Raw genomic sequence first — 20,771 nt, forward strand, 5'->3', positions numbered from 1 at the left:
GACTATTTGAGTAGAATTTGTGTCCCAGCTAATTTAATTTTTTTTATTTCAAGAGTAATTCAGCATCTAGCATTTGTATGTGATTGTACATATCGATAAATAATGTATGAAGTATAATATTACGATTTAAAATTTTTTAGTTTAAAAAAAATTGTTGCTGTTTATGTTTAGGCACTTCTGAGACGAACATTCAAACTATCAAACATTTCTTCTTAGGGCATTATTACATTTGTCGTTCAACAAGCTTTGTTTCAAGTATTGATTGGCTGTTAATGGAAACTTTTGAATTCCTAGAAATTCTCTATCCGATAACCAATCATACATCCGGTATCCTGAAACCGCCTTAGTTGTGGACAAATGACTTTCTTCTTACCATTTGCCACATATATACTAATGTATTTAATTATGCATATGTTTTTATCTTTTATTCGCTTTCTTTCAATTCTACTTGATAATGCGCATGTACACAAAATTATATAACCGAGAGGAATGCAAAAGCAATATTAATAATAACAAAGATGAACATTAAGAAACGAAGATAAAGTTTTTGCTTTTTGTTTTGAGAGCTTTATTGTCACGTGAATAACAATAAAACGACTGACAATATCTCTCAGTCGTTAAAGAGACTGCTGCCTATTATAAACGTTTATATAAATTCAATTTCTATTCGATACTATACTTGATCATCGTAACGCGCGCGATGCATGAGAAAAATGTTAGAAATTGAAAGAAAATATACATACAAAAGCGCCATTATCTCACTTTATAAGAAAGAAAAAGTCCAGAGTGACATTAGCTCAATGTTTTTTGCTTTTGTAAAAGGGTTGTCTTCGGCTTTGCAGCGTCAGATGCGTTCAGGAAGCTAAACGATTGTACATCTGTAAACGATTACAACTTTATTATATAAAATCAAATCTCTTGTTTTCATATAAAAATTATATTTATAAATACAATCAATTTTACTCTTATCTGATTTATCTCCGAGTTGAATATGTAATTTTTTATTATCATAAATATATTACAATCACAATAAAGTTTCAAAAACTTTTGATTAAAATCTTATCCATGTATTGTGCATAACACATATAGATTAAATCAGATATTGATTACTTGGGCTTAATGATGCACTTTTATAAAAAAAAATTAAAGAATTTAAATTATTAGGAAGAGTTCAATTCTGTGAGCTAACTCATCTAATTGCATTGCGTAACGGTTGCAACCGTCGAGCTTCCGAAATGCATCCAGTTTCTGTCCGACTATATCTCGCTAAAGTTACATATTTATTTCTATAATGCGGTTTCGTTTGGTTTCCCGTATTTTTACACTCACATTCGTCTTTTACACTTCTTCTCTCAATCGTTTCGAAATGGCTACTGAAATCAATCTTCATTATTTTTACTTCAATAGAAAAAGTACACAGTATGGTACAAGCGATTCTTGCAATGGTGCAAGGATAGTTGTTAAGCACAAGTTATATCTGTTTTGTACAAAGGACTCGATCTCTCTCTTTGATTCGTTGAAATTTTTGTAGAATGTTAGGAGCCTTTTGTTGTCGATTCGTATTGCAACAAGCAATGTTTCCACGTTTTAAACAAACTGGCATAATTTTCAATTATTACAATTGATACTTCCAAGTGGTATAGCTGCGATTACAATGGACAAAAGGAATTGAATTTTATCGCGTACTTCGAATATAATTCGAAAGACTGGGGAAGAGAGTGGGGCAATGCGCAGCATGCTCATAACATGCCGAAACCCTTTGAATAATTAATCGCTTTCAATAAGCGATCTTGCAGTTTCTCTATTGTACTGTAATCCGGTAATAACAAAACATTAAAGCATGTGTGTGCTATTGGCAATCTGAAAATACATGTATTAATTATATATGTTAATAATATATAAATGAGACGCACAAAATATATAATATAAAATAATTGATAAATATATAATATAAAATAATGAACGTTACTTTACCTGTCGGAATCCGGACCATGTCTGGCGATGACCATTTTGAGCCTTGAAAGACCGCCGACCGGGACTCGGTCGCTACCGGTGGTGAATTGAAGGAGCCTTCGTTGACTTTCAGGCGGTAAAGAATGCGCTACACGCCAAAAGTTACGTACCGCTTCACTGTCAACAGTATAGCCGCCTTCGTACTCCGTAGCTGCTTCCAGCTCGGCGAAATCGAATATTTTGCTTCCGCAAACGAGCTGTGCGCGTATCAAATATATATCGTGAGAATCATCGCTCGATATAACGTATCACTGTTTACGCTACATCAACGATTGTACAGGATTATACCTGCTCAATCTCCTCGGGTCGGAAGAGTAGCGCGAGCGGGCTCTCGTCTGTAACCATCTGGAAGCCACGTCTGAAGGCATTAAATTGTCTCTCCACGGACTTGTTGAGCAAAAAACCCGCATAGAGGTCGGCAAATTCCTTTTTATTTTCCTGCGTGACGTACAATTCGTCGCCGTTTTCTTTGAGCTCGTGGAACGATAACGATCCAAATACGTCTCTATAAAGTGAAGGTATAATGAGAAGTTGAAAATGTTATGTCGCGTGTACGTGACTCTCGATTATTTGAAGACATACCTGTAACCTACTCGGAAAGTTTGCATAAATGTCTCTGGCATATCATCTCCTGTATATTCCATTAATTCCTTCATTGTTCGATATAACGTTGGACTCCAATCTTCGAGATCTGCGAAAGCACCTTTTCTACCTAGTAATTTTCTATAAACCACCATTGGAAAGCGTACATCCAGAATTACATTATTATAAATTGCTAAGCCAAGGACGATGCCTATTAGAGTGAATTGCGCGTCACTTTCAAACGACGTTGGATTAAACCATGTCATTTGCGTATCTTCCTGAAATAAAGAGGTAATCATGTTTCATAGAATTAAATTACGACCACGAAAGGCGATTAAATCAGAGCAGCGATCGTGTAACTTTTCACCAAAAAAATAACATAAAAAGTGAAAAATTTCGTTATGGAAATTAATAGTGATCACTTTTCACCCCTAAGGAAGTATTCGTTCTTAAAGGAAAGTATACTTAATCCTTGAAATAAGACAAATAGGAAATAAAAAAAAAGAAAAAAAAATTTTAGCTTACTTAATTGCTAAATGAATTCTGACCTGGGTTGTAAACATGCCATAATCAGGATTAAAGATTTCCTCTACAACTAGTTGAAAAAATTCTTTAGATACACCGCCTTCGTCGACACCTTGCTCTCCCTCAAATTCAACAACTAATTGCTTCTTCAAGTCGGATGGATTTTCCATCGCTACCATCTCCAATTCCACCAATGCATCATCTATCAAATGATCCCTCCTCACCTGTTTAAATGAAATATATAACTCGTATATTGAAACCTCTTCTATGATCGATCGTCTCATCGAATTAACAAACCTTTAATCTGAGATATGGATTGGTAGGTTGCCCGACCACGGTTTGTAAAAAACTCATACGTCGTTCGCTATACATTCTAATGCGATTATCATAATATAAACCCAAAGTTTTAGTTGCTGGTGTAAGAACAAAAGCATAATTCATAAAGCTAAATTTCATCGGTTCTTCACTCTTGTAATAGGCAAAATCTTTGTCCATCTCTATGGCATCGCTAAGCGGTTCATTGTAGAAATCAGTAAATGGTATGAAAGGTTTACGTGCGTCTAATGCGTTAATTCCTAATTCTGTCGCTAACGGATCCTGAAAGAAATATTGTTTTTTACTTGTTGTTCAAAAGCGATATACTAAATATATAGAGCTTTCTCTGAGAATATCGAGACGATACCTGAGGAATCTGTCCTGATATCGCCGATCGCGAAGCAGTTTTGTCGCTGCTTGCTGATTCGGCCTCGTCGCCCACTATTAACTCTGAAGGATCTAATTCTCCAGCCAGCATACTCGCGTAGTATAGAATTTTCATAACCTTCGTAGGTGCGGTAATAGTATCCGCATCTTGGACGCAATAATCGCGCGTGAAAGAGCCTCCTATTACCTGTAATGTAGTATTAAATTTTTTCAAAATTATAGAAAATAAATTGTTTTAAAATCGATGTGAATGAAACGAGCACTACTGATAATGTTGGGAGACGCACCTTGACAGTTATGAGTTCTTGAAGTGCTTGCAGAAGATTTGGAAGCCGTGATTTGCAGTGCTTGGCCCACACACGTGCCAACTTTGCCTGAGCCATTATCGGTAAACAACTCAATGCTTTGCATAACATATGAAGGGCCAGTTCCAAATATTCGCTATTTCCGAGCATCGGAATTTCAAAGACAATGAGAAATACATTTAACAAACTGTCCATACTGTCCCAGCGTACTATGCGAAATACTCTCAGATCTAATTCTATGTCATCTGCCAAAGTGACTAATGCATTCACCAAAGCTGACTCAAATACTTCACCTAATTAAATTAAAATGGAATATATTTATCAACGATATTATATTTAAAGTAATGTCTTTATAATTCAATAGTTATAAGTTAAAAACTAATGTAAACAAAAAAAAAAAAAAAAAAAAAAAAACAATTTAAAAAAACAAAGAAACTAATTTTAATAATATATATACATCTATATAACAAATGAATTATATAATTAAATATACAAAGTAATATATTTTTTTCACACCTGGAAGAGACCAAAGTGCTTCGAAAGCTCTACGAACGGATGGTAAATCGACACTAGTATCGTCATTATTAGGAACTGTAGGTGACGGATCACTGCTATCCTCTTCTTTGTCCTCTCCTTGAAGAGATCGTACCGCCTCTTTGTTTAAATCCGCAGGTGGCCTTAATAGAGTATCTGGCGCCCGTTCGAGAAGCGCCACCAAAGGAGAATTACTTTTCTCAGTCTTTTGAAAGCTGAGACTTAATGCCTTTCCGGAAGAAAACACCTCTCCCAAAGTACGAATTAATAAAGAATATGAATCTTCTGCTTTACATTTTTCTATAATATACAGAAGTTTAGCTTCTGTAAGATATGGCTCTTGTTTTCCTAATAAGAAATGAAAATGTATTAAGTTTACTTGCGTCTGCAAAGCATAATCTGTTCCTTTGTATATTGTCTCACAATTTATATAATTTAACTTTTAACCAAAGTCGAAACTTTATAATCAACTCAAGATACCTTCGTCGGAGCTTGTAGGATTAACGCTTTTTACAGGTAGACTCTTAGCTAATGACGTTTGCCCTGGTTCTATAGTAGTCCGAGCGACTTTACTGGGTTGTGTACCATCGCAAAGTCTTGCTTCTTGCGAGAATAATTGTATTGCTTGAGCGGCTGCTTGATTTGGAGTAAGATTAGTAACCTAGTATAAAACCGAATAAAATACATATATAAGTAGAATGTTATCCAATTCTTACAGTTTTTATAGCTGAATAAATTAATTTTGAGATCATACTTTGCCGCTCGAGGCACAATGTTGATTGTCACAATGAGGATTTCCGCATCCGTCTGTGAGTTGGTAAAAGTATCGTTCAATAAGCTTTTTTGCAGCTGCACGCTTCATGTCGCTGCAAGGGCTCTCTGCTCTTACCCTATAAAAATGACAGATGTACATATAGAATACGTATAAGTCACACAGATAGTTATGCCTACTTTTCTTGCAAAATTTCGAAAAATACAACACTGAGGAAATATTCGTCATAAGATTCTATGTATCGCAAAGCTAATGCTTATATATAGAATTATAATGTATCGCTTTATTTCAATCTATATAAATATAATTCTTGCATTTTATATCACAATATTGTGACGTAAAATGTAAGAGAGAGAGAGAAAAAAAAGAGAAACAAAGTGTTTGCGAAGGATAAAGATCGCTCGAATATTTTTTTTCTTAAATAAATGCGACATGTAGGTGCCAAGTAAATTTGTGTCTCGAGGATTATATATATATGTAATTCGCCAAGTCGGATGACACAATGTCGTTGCACCAAAACAAAGCGTTAGGAATAAGATATTCATGCGATTTCGCGATCTCACGATGAAGACAGATCATAACGAGCGTGTTTAAAATTTCGTCGTGGTCGATAGAATTTTGGCTTCGTGCACAAACGTCATCGCCGAGGATTCGTAGGACTTTTCGAACAAGTCTACTCTCGTTCGGAGACGCATGACGACGCATTATTTCGGATAAGCGTTTTGCGAGCGACACTAAGGCAAACGCAACGACTCTCGTGACACCTGGAAACGTGATCTTCTCCAGGGTCCCCCTGACTCTTGGCGCTCATAGACCGTAAATCGTCGGAATTTTGCCTGTTTACTCGGCGATCGTGATGACAGCAAGTTGAATCTTGCCACCGTGCTTGTCAACCACACTCCGCGCAACAATATATATATCGCACGCACAATTATCAAGTCCTCGCTATTTCAGACTCGGCGGCACTTGTATCTTCTTCAATCTCTCCGCGCACAAATTTTTCACCGTGTCCGAACGTGATGATCTTCACGGTTCTCCTCACTCTTCGGACGTCAGGAGGTACGCGGAAGGAGGGAGTTAAAGGTCTGCCGAGAGAGAGCCGAAGACAGGGAAACCCAGGGGAATGGGGAATGAAAATAGGAGCGAGCGAGCGAGCCGTCAACGGGAGAAAGAGAGAGAGAGAGAGAGAGAGAGAGAGAGAGAGAGAGAGAGAGAGAGAGAGAAGAGAGAGAGAAAGAGAGAGATGATTCGTCGATCTCGCGGAGGAAGATATACCGAGAATCCGGAGCGTTTTTGGAGGTTAGGAAAATCTCGACGGTTCGCGGAATCGCACGGGATCGACGCGACTCGATCGACTCGGGAGATAAGAAAAGATGCACCGACGAGAGGGGCGAGACGACCCGGCGATGTTTTTTTTCTCTTCTTTTTTTTCCGCCTACTGACGTCTACCGTTTGCAATCAGCACCAACGGATCAGCCACGAGTTATCGCAGAGTTGTTAGCGCATACGACTCTCGATTAATCGCGATCGCGTGCGTCATCATTAGGTGCGATAAATCGATATATTGAATTTTGAGTCGCTCGCAGATATCTTTTAAGTATACAACTGTGCGCGCTTACTGGCAAGTTATTTGGAAATAAGTACGTTTATGCATACGCGATTTATAGATAATAGAGTCGTACTTTTTCTTGTTTCATTAGAGTTGACAACTGATCAGCTGATTGTCATCGCGAGCGTATCGATGCGATACTTTCGTGCTTCTCGTGAAAAGTATAGTATATCCGGAAGGAAAACCGCTAGGCTAGGTTATTTCTACTCGAGAGATATCAGTAGATTAAACAAAGTAATTATACTTTATATAATACTATACAAAAATAAATTTTATTCATAATCGTTTTTGTTCTAATTATCGTCGTCAATCACTGAAATTGTTAATTACTGAGCATTATTACATTTATATTTATGTGGTTATAATTTGATATTTAAACAAATAAGTTTTTATATTTTTTTTTCTTGAACAGGTTCTTTCTCAGCATGCAATTGCAAATCTCATACATGTAAAATGATGAATATACGTGGGAAATACATGATGAGAGGATAAGAATGTTCACTGAACAGTGCAAAAGAGAACAACAGTTTCTATTGATGGCAGTGACAATTACTTACCGGAAATCAATGAAAAGTTGCATTGACAACTTCCTGCGAGAAGTCAAAGTGAATAGTTACATAGCAGCATTCAATACGATTAAGCAAGGTTAAAATGAAATTAATAATGCTGTCTCTCTTCTCATTTCCTTTTCTGGAGTTGGGTAAAGTCTATAAAAATAAACAATTATAATTAACTTATTAATTAGCTGATATTATATAGGTTCTTCAATCAATTAATTTAAGCATAATCGAAAGATAGCTAGACTAATTCATATGACAATTTCTTAAATTATATATATATATATATATATATATATATATATATATATATATAATAACTTTATAATAATATTACTTACCTAATGTTTTATAAATTTTTTATAAATTTTTCCGAAACTTTTTTTAACGCGCAATGTGCATAGTTACTTCAAAGAATAATTCCTCATTTTATATATAAAAAACAATTAATTTTTAATTAACACAAAAAATTCTGATTTTTTTGTGTCGTAATGTTTATCAGTAATGTTAATCTACAATTTATACAAACTTTATGGATGGATAAAAGAATATTTAACGATAAAAGTAATGGTATTAAAAATGATATTGAACGAATTGATTCTTCCTTTAGCTGTGAACTTGATCGATCTCTTCTCGCGAGCGCATAGATGCGCATAGATGTGCATCCCTTTGGCCGAAGCTAAACCCGGCCGATAGAAATAAATGATGACATGCGATAACACTGAGAAAGTGGCCCAAGTGAGAGAGAGGATTCAAGGTTTAGGATGGAACACAGCTCGCAGGAGCAGTAATATCGATCGATCTGAGTGGAGTTTGAGGCTCGCGACAGGTCTCGCGCCTGGGCGCGAAAGCGAGAGAGAATAGGGAAGTGGGAATGCAGGAGTGAGCGCGAACAGGGGTCGGGTCGTGGAGAGGTAAAGAGGGTCGCAAATAGAAAAGCTCCCCTATAAGCAGACAGGCCGGCGAGTTGCCCGGGCACGGATCGCTCCTTCAATCAATTTTCCACACATCTGTTTGCACATCCTCTCTTCAATCTCCCGTTTCCCGGCCCTTCTCCTTCTTCCGTTCTCCTTTGCGCGATCGTAGACCTGCCAAGAGCGTGGCCTTGACATTTATAGTGACAGTGCGAGTCTGACCTTGGCAAGAATTCTTCCCTCTCAGAGGGGTAGATCGATAGTGTCAATCATCAGCTGATTTTACCGGCAAACTCTGTGTTCCAGTATGCTTGAATGGATGTATGAATATGCGTGATTTGACGTTGATAAAGACTCGGTAAGTGACATATACATATATGTGACAGTTGAATGAGCGAAATTTAAATTCAAGTTTGCCTCATTGACAATATTTAATTTTTAATTATAATTTAATTTAAATATAATATTTTCTCTTTCCGTATTATTTGCATTATCAAATGTTAATTGGAAAAAAATCATTAATCGATTCAAATTCAATTATAATTTATAATTAGATTTTACATTGATGGAAAAATAAGTATATGTAAAATTATAAATATTTTAAAAATAGTTAAACGAGTTAAACCAAAAAATAATTTAATATAATTTTTGGATTCACATTTAGTTTACTTGTACGAAAAGATTATTAAGTTCCAGTAAGACCAAACGGAGATTACGTCATTGCGCTAGCGCAATGTATCTGTCTCTCTGATGCTAATCCGATAATAATTTAATTAGAACGCGAATAATTATTATTCAATAATGTAGCGAATTTCGGCATAGAGGTGATGGAAAATTACGAGATTGCGAATATATATATTTTGTTCGCAAGAAAGAAAGATGCTCTCTTTTTGCATCTTTTTGCATCTTTTTGCATTCTTTAGACTAAAATAAGGTAGTTTACTATATCTTTAATTAGATAAACGTAACGATAGAAGAATATAATTTAATAGTATTCTATAACAATTTCTACATGCAAAATATTCGAAGAAACGGACGCGTAGAATGTCCATTCATCAAAGAGAGTACTAATTAATACAATTAACATTGAATTTTAATATAGATCCGATTCGGTAGCTATGAGAAAACGAAGAAACGATTGATGTTACAACAGCGGGAAATCACATCGATGTAGAAAATGGAAGACACATCCTCGAGAATACGTCCTTATTTGGACTGGGATGTAAGCCAGAGATTTATATTGATTTAATGTATTTAAAAATAAAACTAATAGGTATTATAAAAAATAAAAATAATGACATTTTTCGACAGAACGAAGACAAATACTCTGTGGCGAATAGTCAAGCGCCCTTGCAGGACGGTGAAGATGAACACCCGGAACGTGGAACCTGGACGGGAAAATTTGACTTTCTATTATCCCTTCTGGGATATAGCGTGGGCCTAGGAAATGTTTGGAGATTTCCATATCTCTGTTACTCAAACGGCGGCGGTGCTTTCTTGATACCTTTCACCGTGATGCTCATCATCGCCGGATTACCTCTCATGTTCATGGAACTTTCTTTAGGTATAGAACGAAATAGTGATATCGAACACTTTACGACAACGCGGATTATTTGCAATGTGATATCATTCTTTTTTTTTGTTTTATTTCACAGGACAGTATGCCAGTCTTGGACCGGTAGCAGCTTACAAGCAGTTTTGCCCCTTGCTTCGCGGCTTAGGATACGGAATGGTCCTTGTTAGTTTCGTCGTCATGCTTTATTATAATTTAATCATCGCCTGGACGCTATATTACATGTTTGCCTCGGTTCTTGGTAAATAATTATATTAATATGCGGACAATTTTTTTTTATACATAATTTTTACTTTTAAGATTGACGAATTCTCTGATAAATGAAATTGATTTTGATACTTTTTTAACGAATAGTATCTCTGTTGCGCTAATATCAGAGTTGTTAACAATTAAAAAATTTTGTCGAAGGCTTCTTTATTTAAATTTCTTGCACAGGTGGTTGGGAATTACCCTGGAGTAAATGCGAGAAAGAATGGAGCACCGCAGATTGTTTTATGCCAGATGCTGCTGAGACTTGTGTCTCTCAAAACGCTTCTTACTTCAAAGGAAAATGTCTCAATTCAACTCAAATGAGTGCGATGGGTCTGATCATCGAGAACGTGACTAGTGTAATCAAAAGACCGCCAGCTGAAGAATATTTTCAGTAATGACATACATCATATAAATTATTATATTTTTTCTTGGCACTCTATTTGATTTATTTGATCACGATGTTATCATTAAATTGTAAATTTAATTCTTTATTTGCATATTAGTTATTATTATCTTGTGATCAGCTTTTCGCTGATGTGCGCTTTTATTATTATTATCTTTTGTGAATTGTTAGTTAGTTATAATAATAATTAATTAGTTTTTTATAATAATATAATATAATATAATTTTAGTTTAAAACATGAAATAATTTACAATGTCAAATGAATTTTCATTTTAATCAGAAGCAAGAATTGAATGTGAAATAAAAGATATACAACAATTTTTTTGCGTTTCTAGGAATCATGTATTAGGGATTAGTAGTGGGATCGAAGAAACTGGATCGATTCGACCATTTATGGCGGCATGTCTTTTCCTGGCATGGATTATTGTATTTCTTTGTCTGAGCAAGGGCGTTCAAAGCTCAGGCAAAGTCGTATACTTCACCGCTCTTTTCCCATACGTCGTTCTGGTAATTTATATCCGTAATAATAATTAACATATGATTAACAAGAATTTAGCGTTTTTTTTTATGAAACAATTGTATATTTTTTCGCAGGTCATCCTTTTTGTTCGTGGAATTTTACTTCCCGGCGCTAACGAAGGGATACTTTTTTATCTGACTCCCGATTGGAGAAGATTAATGTCCGCCAAAGTGTGGGGTGATGCTGCGGTACAGATCTTCTTCGCTTTGAGCCCAGCCTGGGGAGGTTTGATCACTTTAAGCTCGTACAATAAGTTTACCAACAACTGTTACAAAGACTCCTTGATTGTGGCGATAAGTAATATCGGGACTTCCTTCTTCGCCGGCCTGGTCATCTTCTCGATGATCGGTTTCCTGGCGTATGAGCTCGATGTACCAGTGGCGTCGGTGGTAGATGAAGGTGCTGGTTTGGCGTTTATTGTTTATCCAGAGGTAATTACGCATTTAAATTTTAATAATAAATATAGAAGCTTTTATGTCAGCTTTTACATCATATTTACATTCGAATATATATTTTATGTTCCAAAATCATCAAAAATTCTTTTTGTGTGACTGTTCGTAGGTTGTGGCTCGTCTGCCGGTTGCGCCCATTTGGTCGCTATTGTTCTTCTTCATGCTGCTCACCTTGGGTCTCGATTCGCAATTCGCTCTGATGGAAACTGTTACTACGGCGATACTCGACGGCATCCCGACATTGAGAAATTATAAGATCTGGGTCGTTTTAGGAGCTTCAGTCATCGGCTACGTCGGTGGCGTCATTTTCACCACCAACGTGAGTTTTGTCCAGTTTCTGTTTCTCGAAGATACAGATGAGAAATTATTCTACAGACTTTTGGTACATATATTGTTGAAACGACTTGCATTTTTCTGTCATAGGCCGGTATGTACTGGCTGCAATTAATGGACAAGTACGCTGCCAATTGGTCCGTTTTGTTAATCGCAATAAGCGAATGCATTCTCGTGGCATGGATATACGGAGCGGATCGTTTTCTGGACGACGTTCAACAGATGATCGGGCCTCGAGGTCGTTTATGGAGATTTTTCTGGACGTGGATGTGGAAAGTTATCACACCTACTGCATTATTCTTCATCCTCTGCTTCAATTGGGTGAAATACGAACCGGTCAAGTATGGGACTTACGTTTATCCGAAATGGGCGGATGTATTAGGCTGGGTTATCACTATGCTTCCTGTTTTAGTCATTGTCGGTTTAGCTATAGTAAGTTGTAAGACGATTTTTTTATTTATACACATTCTAACAATGATGATGAATATTCTATACGAGAGATGACAATTTAGGCTCAGCTGAAAGAACAACGTGTGCAGTCAGCTTACGATGACGATGACGAAGACGACGATGATGACGATGAACACAGCGATAACAGCGAGTCTTATGAAAAACCAAAGAAAGGAAAAGGCAAAAATAAAAGTGTATGGAATCGCATAAAGCTATTGTTAAAGCCAACATCCAACTGGGGTCCGGCATCGCGAAATTCTTTGACACCTTCCAGAACTTTGACCCGCACGCCTTCTTCAGGTAACGATCTTTTTTGTCATTTCGAACGTCAATGATCACGAACGCCGAATTATAATATTTATATTCGAATTTTCAAAGCACCCCCTGGAACATATGACTCGGTACGAGATACGATTATTCTGGTAAATGGTCAACCGATGATGGTACAACCGCCCAGCGCCGTCGCCACTACTCAGAAACTTCCCGGACCATCGATTCTTAAGAACTCTAGTAAAACTGATCTAATTACTTCGCAGCAGGTATGATATAACACGGTTATTTTACAAACAATAACGAAACCTTAAAATAACTTTATCAAAGAAGCAGTATGTCCAATGTAAGGTGAGTCTAATCAAATTGGACAAGTATTCTCATATAATGTTGGCAATCAATCATGATTATCAATGTGATGAGAATTATTTTATTTGTGTTATTCAATTCTTTTTATAAAAAATATATCTTAAATTATAGTTTTTCGTGAATTGTTTTATCAAAAATTATATCACTTTTATTGGATTTAATCCTTATGATTGATTGTTCAAGAAATAAGCCTTTTATTAAATATATGTATAGGCTCCTATACATTTTTATTCTAAATTAAGATTGCAATACATTTTTTGTGATGATAGATAAACTATGATGTTTCTTACTAATGATATAATTTCTTGGCAATGATAGCGAGATTTAAATAAAAAGTTAATATTGTGAAAGTTCTTGGCCAAAACGTGCCCAAAAATGTTGCAAGAATCTATATAAAATTAGTTAGCGAAAAGAAATTGAAAAAGATGCTACATCGATGTATCATACAAGCATGATACAGGATAACACAATGATTGTTACGTAATATATAGATAAATATTTATTTGCGAAAATTGTTGATTATTTTAATTATTCAATGAAATAGAGAGTTATAACGTATTATGCATGAAAACGAATTTATGACACATTTTAGATAGTGAGATGAAATTAATAAAAATAGAAGCAAGCAGCATGTGCGCGCGAAGGCAAAAAAGTCGAGGAGAAAATTTAATGTATACTAATCTCTTATAGTAAATGTTGAAAGTCTCCAATATCTATTGGTACGTACCTTTTCAATGTGCGAAAGTTTTCAGGGAATAGATTATAGATATTTTGGACATGCAGTGAAAGATGATAATGAATGAAAAGAAATAGACGAGAAAGTTGTAAGATGTATTATAATTAGGAAATTCAAGTGGAAGAAGCTAATATAAGCTTATTGACGAAATATAAATAGCGCAATTAGAGCAGAAAAAATTAATTTTTATCTTTATTTTTATGCGAGATATTTTTCGAACAATATTAAATGATAAACTAGCAGAAGAGATTGTATATCTCAACTATCACCATTATAATTAAAAAAAAAATAACTACCGATGCCTTGAGACAATTTTTTTTTCAAGGGAAAGTCGATTCCAAATGAGTTAAAAAAATCATAAATAAAAAGAGTGGCCTTAGTTCTGAATAGATTTGCACGTATGAGAGTATGGATATCAATATATCCGAATTATCCAAAACGTGTCTTGTTCAAATTAGCTTTTACCGTTTTTGCGACTTTTACCGTTTTGTCATTCTCTCTGACAAAGAAAGTATCGATCTTTCAAAAACTTCCATCTTTCTACTACCTCATTTTTTAACTAAGTGAATTATAAGCTGCTTAACGCCTATAAAATGACAGATGAATCGAAAATCAAATCTCTTTGTTTGTAACTGAAATCAAAAAGTATTACAAAATTAGAAACCTTAAAAGATTTTAGAGAATATGTGGCGAAAGTAAATAAAAAAATAAATTTAAATAATTCTATACTATTAAATGCTGAGACAGTCTCTAAATTATATAATTAATATCAATACACATTCGATTGCAATATTAAATAATTGTGAATTTTGCACTTTAGACATTAAAGTTTGTACTCGAACATGAAAGTAAAGGGAAAAAGAATGTGTTTTCATAAGCTCTGCATTTCAAGAAAGTTATAGCCAATATGTTATACTCTGAAAGTGCCATTAGATCTATGATTGCTTCTCTCCTTGAACCAATCTCCCATCAAACTAGAGTTAAATGTTTAATAATATTAATGTTTTTAGACTGTACACGAAAGTTACCTGATATGTAAATGGCGCGGCCTTCTATCAATGATTATTAAAAGTATATAGCACGCCATGCAAAAAAATTATGATAATTAACAATGTTAGTCACTGGTTCTCTTAAACCGGCCAAGTCAAACGGTTGACTGTTTTAATAATAAGTAGGATTAAGAGCAATGACGCATTTGTAAACAGTAACATCGCGGTGATAATACAATATTAACACAGGAATATTGAATACGATCGAATTATTTTAGGGAAAATAATTTCGAATCTAAAAGAAGAAATGTTAAAAAGAAAAATTTCGCTTACATCATTTTATTTCTGTTCTAAAAATTAATTTTACGAAGCAGATAAATTGAAGTAAATAAAAGAAACATAGGTTTCTTTGTTCTAATAATAAATAGGATTACGAGCAGTGATGCATTGTACCGGTGATAATACAATAGTAACATAGAAATATTCAATTTGATCGAGTTATTTTGAGGAATGATTTAGAGTTTAGAGAGAGAGAGAATCTAAAAAAAGAAATACACTAAAAAATCCAATATAATTTTTCAACAGATAAATTGAAATAAATAAAAGAAAGGACAGATTTCTCTCTGTTTTATGCTTGTGCGTCAAATACTTGAAAAAATTGTTATTATCGCACGATGTTACAGTTTCAATTGTAGTGTCATTATGAGCAACCAGTAGAGCGAACAGTACAAAATAATGTGTCCTAATATACGTAATAATAATAAAACATGAAAAAGGAGCTTCTGCCTTTTTTAAAGAGAAGCTTCTTTTTTGATAAATAGACAAAACAGAAAGTAGAAAAAAGGATAAGCTTCTATTCAAAATTAACTATATTCGAGGATAGATTCGCGTAAAGAAAATATATCTCCCCGATCAGCTGATTCGCGCGATTATTCTTAGGATAACTATTTTCTGTAAGAAAGCGGTTTTATCGTAGAACTGATAAGTATTGATGTGTGTTTTAATGTAAAACAGTTAAGCTAAGTAGCATACAATCAAGACACAATGATGCCTTGAATAAATGTGTACACAAGGAAGAGAGTTACAGCAAAACACAAAATAAAAATGATTCTATCCCGCAGACAAGCGAGGCTGTATCTATGTATTTAAATATTGTTGGATAATCTTCCTTAAATAATTTTATGGAAGTAAAAGAAAAGAGAGAGGGGGAAGAGGGGAGACTGAATCTTTCAGACAAAAATGATTTACTGTTCACGATTTACAGATTACAGAAAAGTTATTACATGTTAATATGCGACTTAAAAGTATATATAAGTATAGTATATATACTTCATAAAGATATGAAAATATCAAATAAATACGTTGTGTTATTATATATGTACATTGTATTATAAAAAAATAATATATATATAGCACACTCACAAATATGTTGTACGTGCGTACGCGTATAAATTTAATAACGTGTGATAAATGTGTATGATGCGTGTATAATCAATAAAGTATTGTTATACATGTGGTGTCAAGACGATGCGCTATTCGGATCTTTTTCGCTGATACAGACCATGTGATATATTTCTTTCTTCATTATTCACAACAATGAACAACATTTCCCTGTTGTGAGACGTATAACATTCAGCTAACAAGATTAGTTCTATGATCTTTGGCTTTTCGCTACTTACTCCATTGGGTATTTTACAAAGATTACGTCGAGAAAACAAGACACCTAATTTTTTATAATTCGTTAGTTTTTATATAATTCGATTATTCGAAGATATCTTACTTCTCTCGGGGCGACGACTTCTCGCACTTGGTTTGTCTCTCAAGACGAGACTTTCTGTCGCTTACGTATCGCTCGAAGGTGGTCCAAATACAACTCTGCACCTCGAGAAAGCGCCCAATATCGGTTTCACGAGTATCAAGAGACCCGCGAAAAATAATGACGCGAAGATCAAGTCTCTTCCCGTCTCGGTGCCGGGCCACCAATGTGTGTAGGTCCCAGTGATGAGAGTCGCCAGTAAAAGTACAACGATGCCGATGCCGCCGCAGGCATGAGAGACCTTGACGAGCACCGGTCTTATGCGGGGATATATCCATACCGTGTTGTTCGCCAAGATTCCGAAAGAGGCGGTCAGGAGGGACAAAATAATCGTTACCAGGCCCAATTGCGAGTGAGTAGAGGCGAAATGCGCTTTATTGTTGTTGATCTTGTTGACGACGATGATGATCGAACCGATCCCGATGATGGTTAAACCTATCGTGTGTAGAATCCAGTGTATCGTCACTCGGTTACGCCTAGGTAGCTTCCAAGCAATATACGCCTCACCGGAGACGCTGAAGACAGCTTCTGTGATCAGAAGACCCACCTGCGCCGCAGATAGAGAAGATAAAGAAGCATCGGGAATTATTTATTCATGATGAAACTCTTTTGCCTCGAGAAGATTAGAAGATACGTTGCGTAAGAAGATTAAAAAACAAGATTCTCAACATAATTTTTATTTACGATTTTTATACCAATAAATAAATAATGGAACGTTGCTATCTTTACTTGCTATTAAAAAATAGGAATCTGATTACGACTGCTTATTACGTACAAACTCTTTAAACTTATGTATCCACGGTATTGTTAATTTTAAATTTTATCAAACTGTGCATTTGTAATCATAAAATTATAAAATGTGAATACTTAAACTTTTGAAACTGTCAAATCTTTTTATTATTTTTTTATAGACTTCTATGTTGACAAACTTACTCCAGTAGACATGCAAATCGGATGCCAAGAGAAGAAACTGTAGTTTCCAAAGGCAAGCACCAGGATATATATCACAGGAGCCACGAGTAGAAAATGCGTCAGGATCGAAAAAGCGAGCGTAATCGTGCTCGGAGACCCTTTGTTACTTTCGGTGCTCATGTCGAGGAAGAAGCGATCAAGTTTTTTGGACACCTGAAGGAAAAGAAAGAAAAAATCTGTTAAGAAGTATGAAAGGTGGGGTCTCTGATCTCTATCTATAAACAAACGTAGAAGAAGAGCGGGAGATAAAAGGTAAAATCAAATTTTATGAAATAAAGCAAATATATAGATCGTGGCATAATAATATTCTTTTAAGCTTCTAAATTTCTACTATAAAAAAGAATTCATAAAAAGATTTATAAAAAAATTAATAAAAAAAAATTTCTCTCAACTTTTTTCTTCTTCATCTAGCAAGACTGCAATTAATTTTTTAAAATTAATATTTTATTATACTAGTTGGTCGTGTTCTATGTTTTATTCTATATAAAATACTTTACGAGGAATTTTTAATAAATCGCTAGGGTTTGGAAGAAATTCAAGTCTGCACTGTTCATGAGCGTGAAGTTCTATGGACGCCGTGAGCATCTTTTTACGTAATTCCTCGTAATTATTACGAGCCTTTGGATGCATGATGCATGATTCATCCTTAATTGAGTGGCATGATTTCTCGCGTTTTCAACACATATCTATCATTTCTATTCTTGTTATTTCAGTTTTGTTTATCTGACTGGATTTACATTTTATGTACGTATTAATGTAAACGTAAAGCTCTTAATACAACAAAAAAACGTAAGGTTATACATAATAAAGCTTACGCATACATATTTACACAAGTTTAAACGAATGATAATTTTTTTTATCTATCGCATGTGCAAAACTTATCAATTCCGAGACATGATTATTCGAATCATAATTTTATACAGACAGAATAAAGAAAGAATGATAAGATCTCTTTTATGATTCCGGTTTTCATTTCAAAAAATAATTTTATTACAATATTTTATTAAGATATATAATCTCAGAGACATAATTTTTTGGCACGATATAATATGTTAAATTAACGGAAAGAGTTTTATACTTATCAGGAATGAGTTAAACACGATTGCCACTTATTAAGTAAGATCATGGCACTAGTTAAGCGATAAAATCTAAATCCTGGGAGGAATTAATTTTGTTAATGATTCGATAATTATCGATAAGAGAGAAGCACGTATTGAGTATAACGATACAAAAATGCCACTCGGTCTGCTATTGATCGTTGAATATATTTGCAATGTTTTTACATTCTCCGACAGCTGCACAATTATTAAAACCCAAGATAAAAAGGGATGGCACTATCTCTGTAAAACTCGATCTTTTCAGAGACTGTTTTATTCAAATTATCCATCTTTCAATCTCGAACTGTTTTGAAAAGAATTGAAAGATTTTTTTTCTTTAATATAATTATTAATAAATAATGAAAAAACAGAATCAATAATTTTTTGTCAATCTACTAATTTATAAAATTGATATACTTTTATTAATGAAAATAAAATGTTTGAATAATTAATAATCCAAAAAGTTTAAAATATTTGTTTTGTTTTACACAAGCTTACATAATATTGTATTTTAATTACATATTGATGTTTCACATATTTCTAGTAGAGAGAATTAGTATATATAAAAGACAAAAAATAAATTTTTCAATAAAAGTATGCAATTTTTATTTTATATAATATATAATATATGAATAAAATTTTTAAACATATTAATCAACACATTAATTGTGCGGTTATAAATTCATTTGTACATGATTTGTACAGCTGTCCACTCAATTCGTTTATGTATAAATTTATGTATATAAAATTTTTACCTTCAAATCAATGTTTTCAAAAATAAGAGAAACTTTATAAATGTGAATAGAGTAACATTATATATTATTAATACATATAATATATATAATTTCTAATTTTTATAATATATATAATCTCATTTAAAAACGATAAACAATTGAAGTGATATTGAATTTCAAGCATTTGCACCACAATCATATATCATATCATTGTGGTTTGCACTCTTTAATCATGTGTATGTACGATATAATCTTCACGTAACGATTTTTTTACGTAGCGGCATTTCAACGAGATACCTAGGATAAAAAATGTTACGAGCACTATTTCATTTTAATTGTAGATATTTTACTTAAAGCTACAGTATTTTTTAAAACTTTAAAATTTGACTTTTGTACAATCTTTTTCTACAATTTCATTATTTTTCAATATTAAATTAAAATATTTAATTGATTTAATTTTCAATATATAATTGATTAAATTAATTTTGAATATACGTAAAATAAAAAATAAGATTTTATTATTTATTAGTACTTTTTTTTTAACTAAAGAACCTATTTTTTATTATTTCCAATTCAAAAACCATAATCAAAAACTATGATCAAAATAAACAAAAGTATTCTAAGTGTCTCTCAAGTATATCATGAAATGTCGTTTGATAATTTTTTATTCTCCTTTTTTTCTTCAAGACAGTTTAATAATATATAACGAAATATTAATAAAACATTTTTATTCACCATAATTCCTGACTTTACCGAAGATTAGCACTGTTAGACAATTTTTAAGTCGAAAGTCGTCGATGTATCTCTTCAACTCACCGCGAGCACCGTTCGACTGCCACATAAAGTTGTCGCTTACGCTTAAAGAAGAAATAATGTCGTTGTAGAGAAGAAAAAAAAAACGCCCAAATAGAAATCCACTTTCGAACGCTTCGTGTTCGTCGTGGAACAACAAATCGAGCTCTCACCCGCGCGCGCGTCCACGATGCAACTGAGCGTCTAAAATATGGCGATCTAGGTTGTGGATCCGTGGATCTCTCATTATCGTGGCGTCGGTGGCCGATGAGGAAACATTGCCGACTCGGCATCGCAGTATCGGAGCACAAGGCGTACTTTGTGGGCCCAATTTTCTTCTCTTCGTAAGCATTCTTCATGCTTCTCTTCGTCTTCTTTAATGCTTGGAATAAATTTTCCTCGCTTCATCATTTTCTAAAAATGTAAAATTTGTTTGCAGACCAACAAATGACGAATAATGCAGGAAGGGAAAAATTGTTGAAGAGTCGTGCTTTTGTCGA

The 20,771-nt window shown here is 34.1% G+C and overlaps 3 protein-coding genes across 10 annotated transcripts; 1 reads left to right on the plus strand and 2 right to left on the minus strand.

Annotated features, from left to right (window-relative positions):
- Nucleotides 1–563: 563 nt before the first annotated feature.
- Ube3a (ubiquitin protein ligase E3A) lies at nt 564–6,903 on the minus strand. Of its 6 annotated transcripts, none has more exons than XM_083049862.1 (12): nt 6,883–6,903; nt 5,416–5,551; nt 5,142–5,322; nt 4,644–5,009; nt 4,110–4,420; nt 3,803–4,009; nt 3,418–3,717; nt 3,144–3,344; nt 2,596–2,873; nt 2,302–2,518; nt 1,975–2,210; nt 564–1,860 (listed from the first exon to the last, which is right to left on the minus strand). In XM_083049862.1, exons 2-12 carry the CDS (start codon nt 5,521–5,523, stop codon nt 1,740–1,742), a joined length of 2,526 nt encoding a protein of 841 aa, XP_082905988.1. In that variant the 5' UTR covers nt 5,524–5,551; nt 6,883–6,903; the 3' UTR covers nt 564–1,739. The 6 variants fall into 6 exon arrangements, with proteins under 6 accessions (XP_082905988.1, XP_082905987.1, XP_082905986.1 ...); XM_083049861.1 differs by lacking the exon at nt 6,883–6,903 and adding an exon at nt 6,709–6,876; XM_083049860.1 differs by lacking the exon at nt 6,883–6,903 and adding an exon at nt 6,278–6,662.
- Nucleotides 6,904–6,977: 74 nt separating this feature from the next.
- Nucleotides 6,978–16,386, plus strand: LOC145942818 (sodium- and chloride-dependent glycine transporter 1). 2 transcript variants are annotated; one of them, XM_083049868.1, is made up of 13 exons: nt 6,978–7,276; nt 7,455–7,687; nt 8,210–8,871; nt 9,616–9,735; nt 9,825–10,077; nt 10,169–10,327; nt 10,522–10,729; nt 11,077–11,248; nt 11,336–11,692; nt 11,823–12,032; nt 12,137–12,478; nt 12,559–12,796; nt 12,875–16,386. In XM_083049868.1, exons 4-13 carry the CDS (start codon nt 9,691–9,693, stop codon nt 13,039–13,041), a joined length of 2,151 nt encoding a protein of 716 aa, XP_082905994.1. In that variant the 5' UTR covers nt 6,978–7,276; nt 7,455–7,687; nt 8,210–8,871; nt 9,616–9,690; the 3' UTR covers nt 13,042–16,386. The 2 variants fall into 2 exon arrangements, with proteins under 2 accessions (XP_082905994.1, XP_082905996.1); XM_083049870.1 differs by lacking the exons at nt 6,978–7,276; nt 7,455–7,687 and having other exon boundaries at nt 8,122–8,871.
- Nucleotides 16,259–20,458, minus strand: LOC145942840 (transmembrane reductase CYB561D2). 2 transcript variants are annotated; one of them, XM_083049920.1, is made up of 3 exons: nt 20,215–20,458; nt 17,610–17,801; nt 16,259–17,223 (listed from the first exon to the last, which is right to left on the minus strand). In XM_083049920.1, exons 1-3 carry the CDS (start codon nt 20,215–20,217, stop codon nt 16,702–16,704), a joined length of 717 nt encoding a protein of 238 aa, XP_082906046.1. In that variant the 5' UTR covers nt 20,218–20,458; the 3' UTR covers nt 16,259–16,701. The 2 variants fall into 2 exon arrangements, with proteins under 2 accessions (XP_082906046.1, XP_082906047.1); XM_083049921.1 differs by having other exon boundaries at nt 20,296–20,457.
- Between the last annotated feature and the right edge of the window lie 313 nt (nt 20,459–20,771).

This window comes from Prenolepis imparis, unplaced genomic scaffold (genome assembly GCF_030444845.1).
Source record: "Prenolepis imparis isolate NDT839.2.m4 unplaced genomic scaffold, iyPreImpa1.0 SCAF_11, whole genome shotgun sequence".
NCBI lineage: Eukaryota > Metazoa > Arthropoda > Insecta > Hymenoptera > Formicidae > Prenolepis > Prenolepis imparis.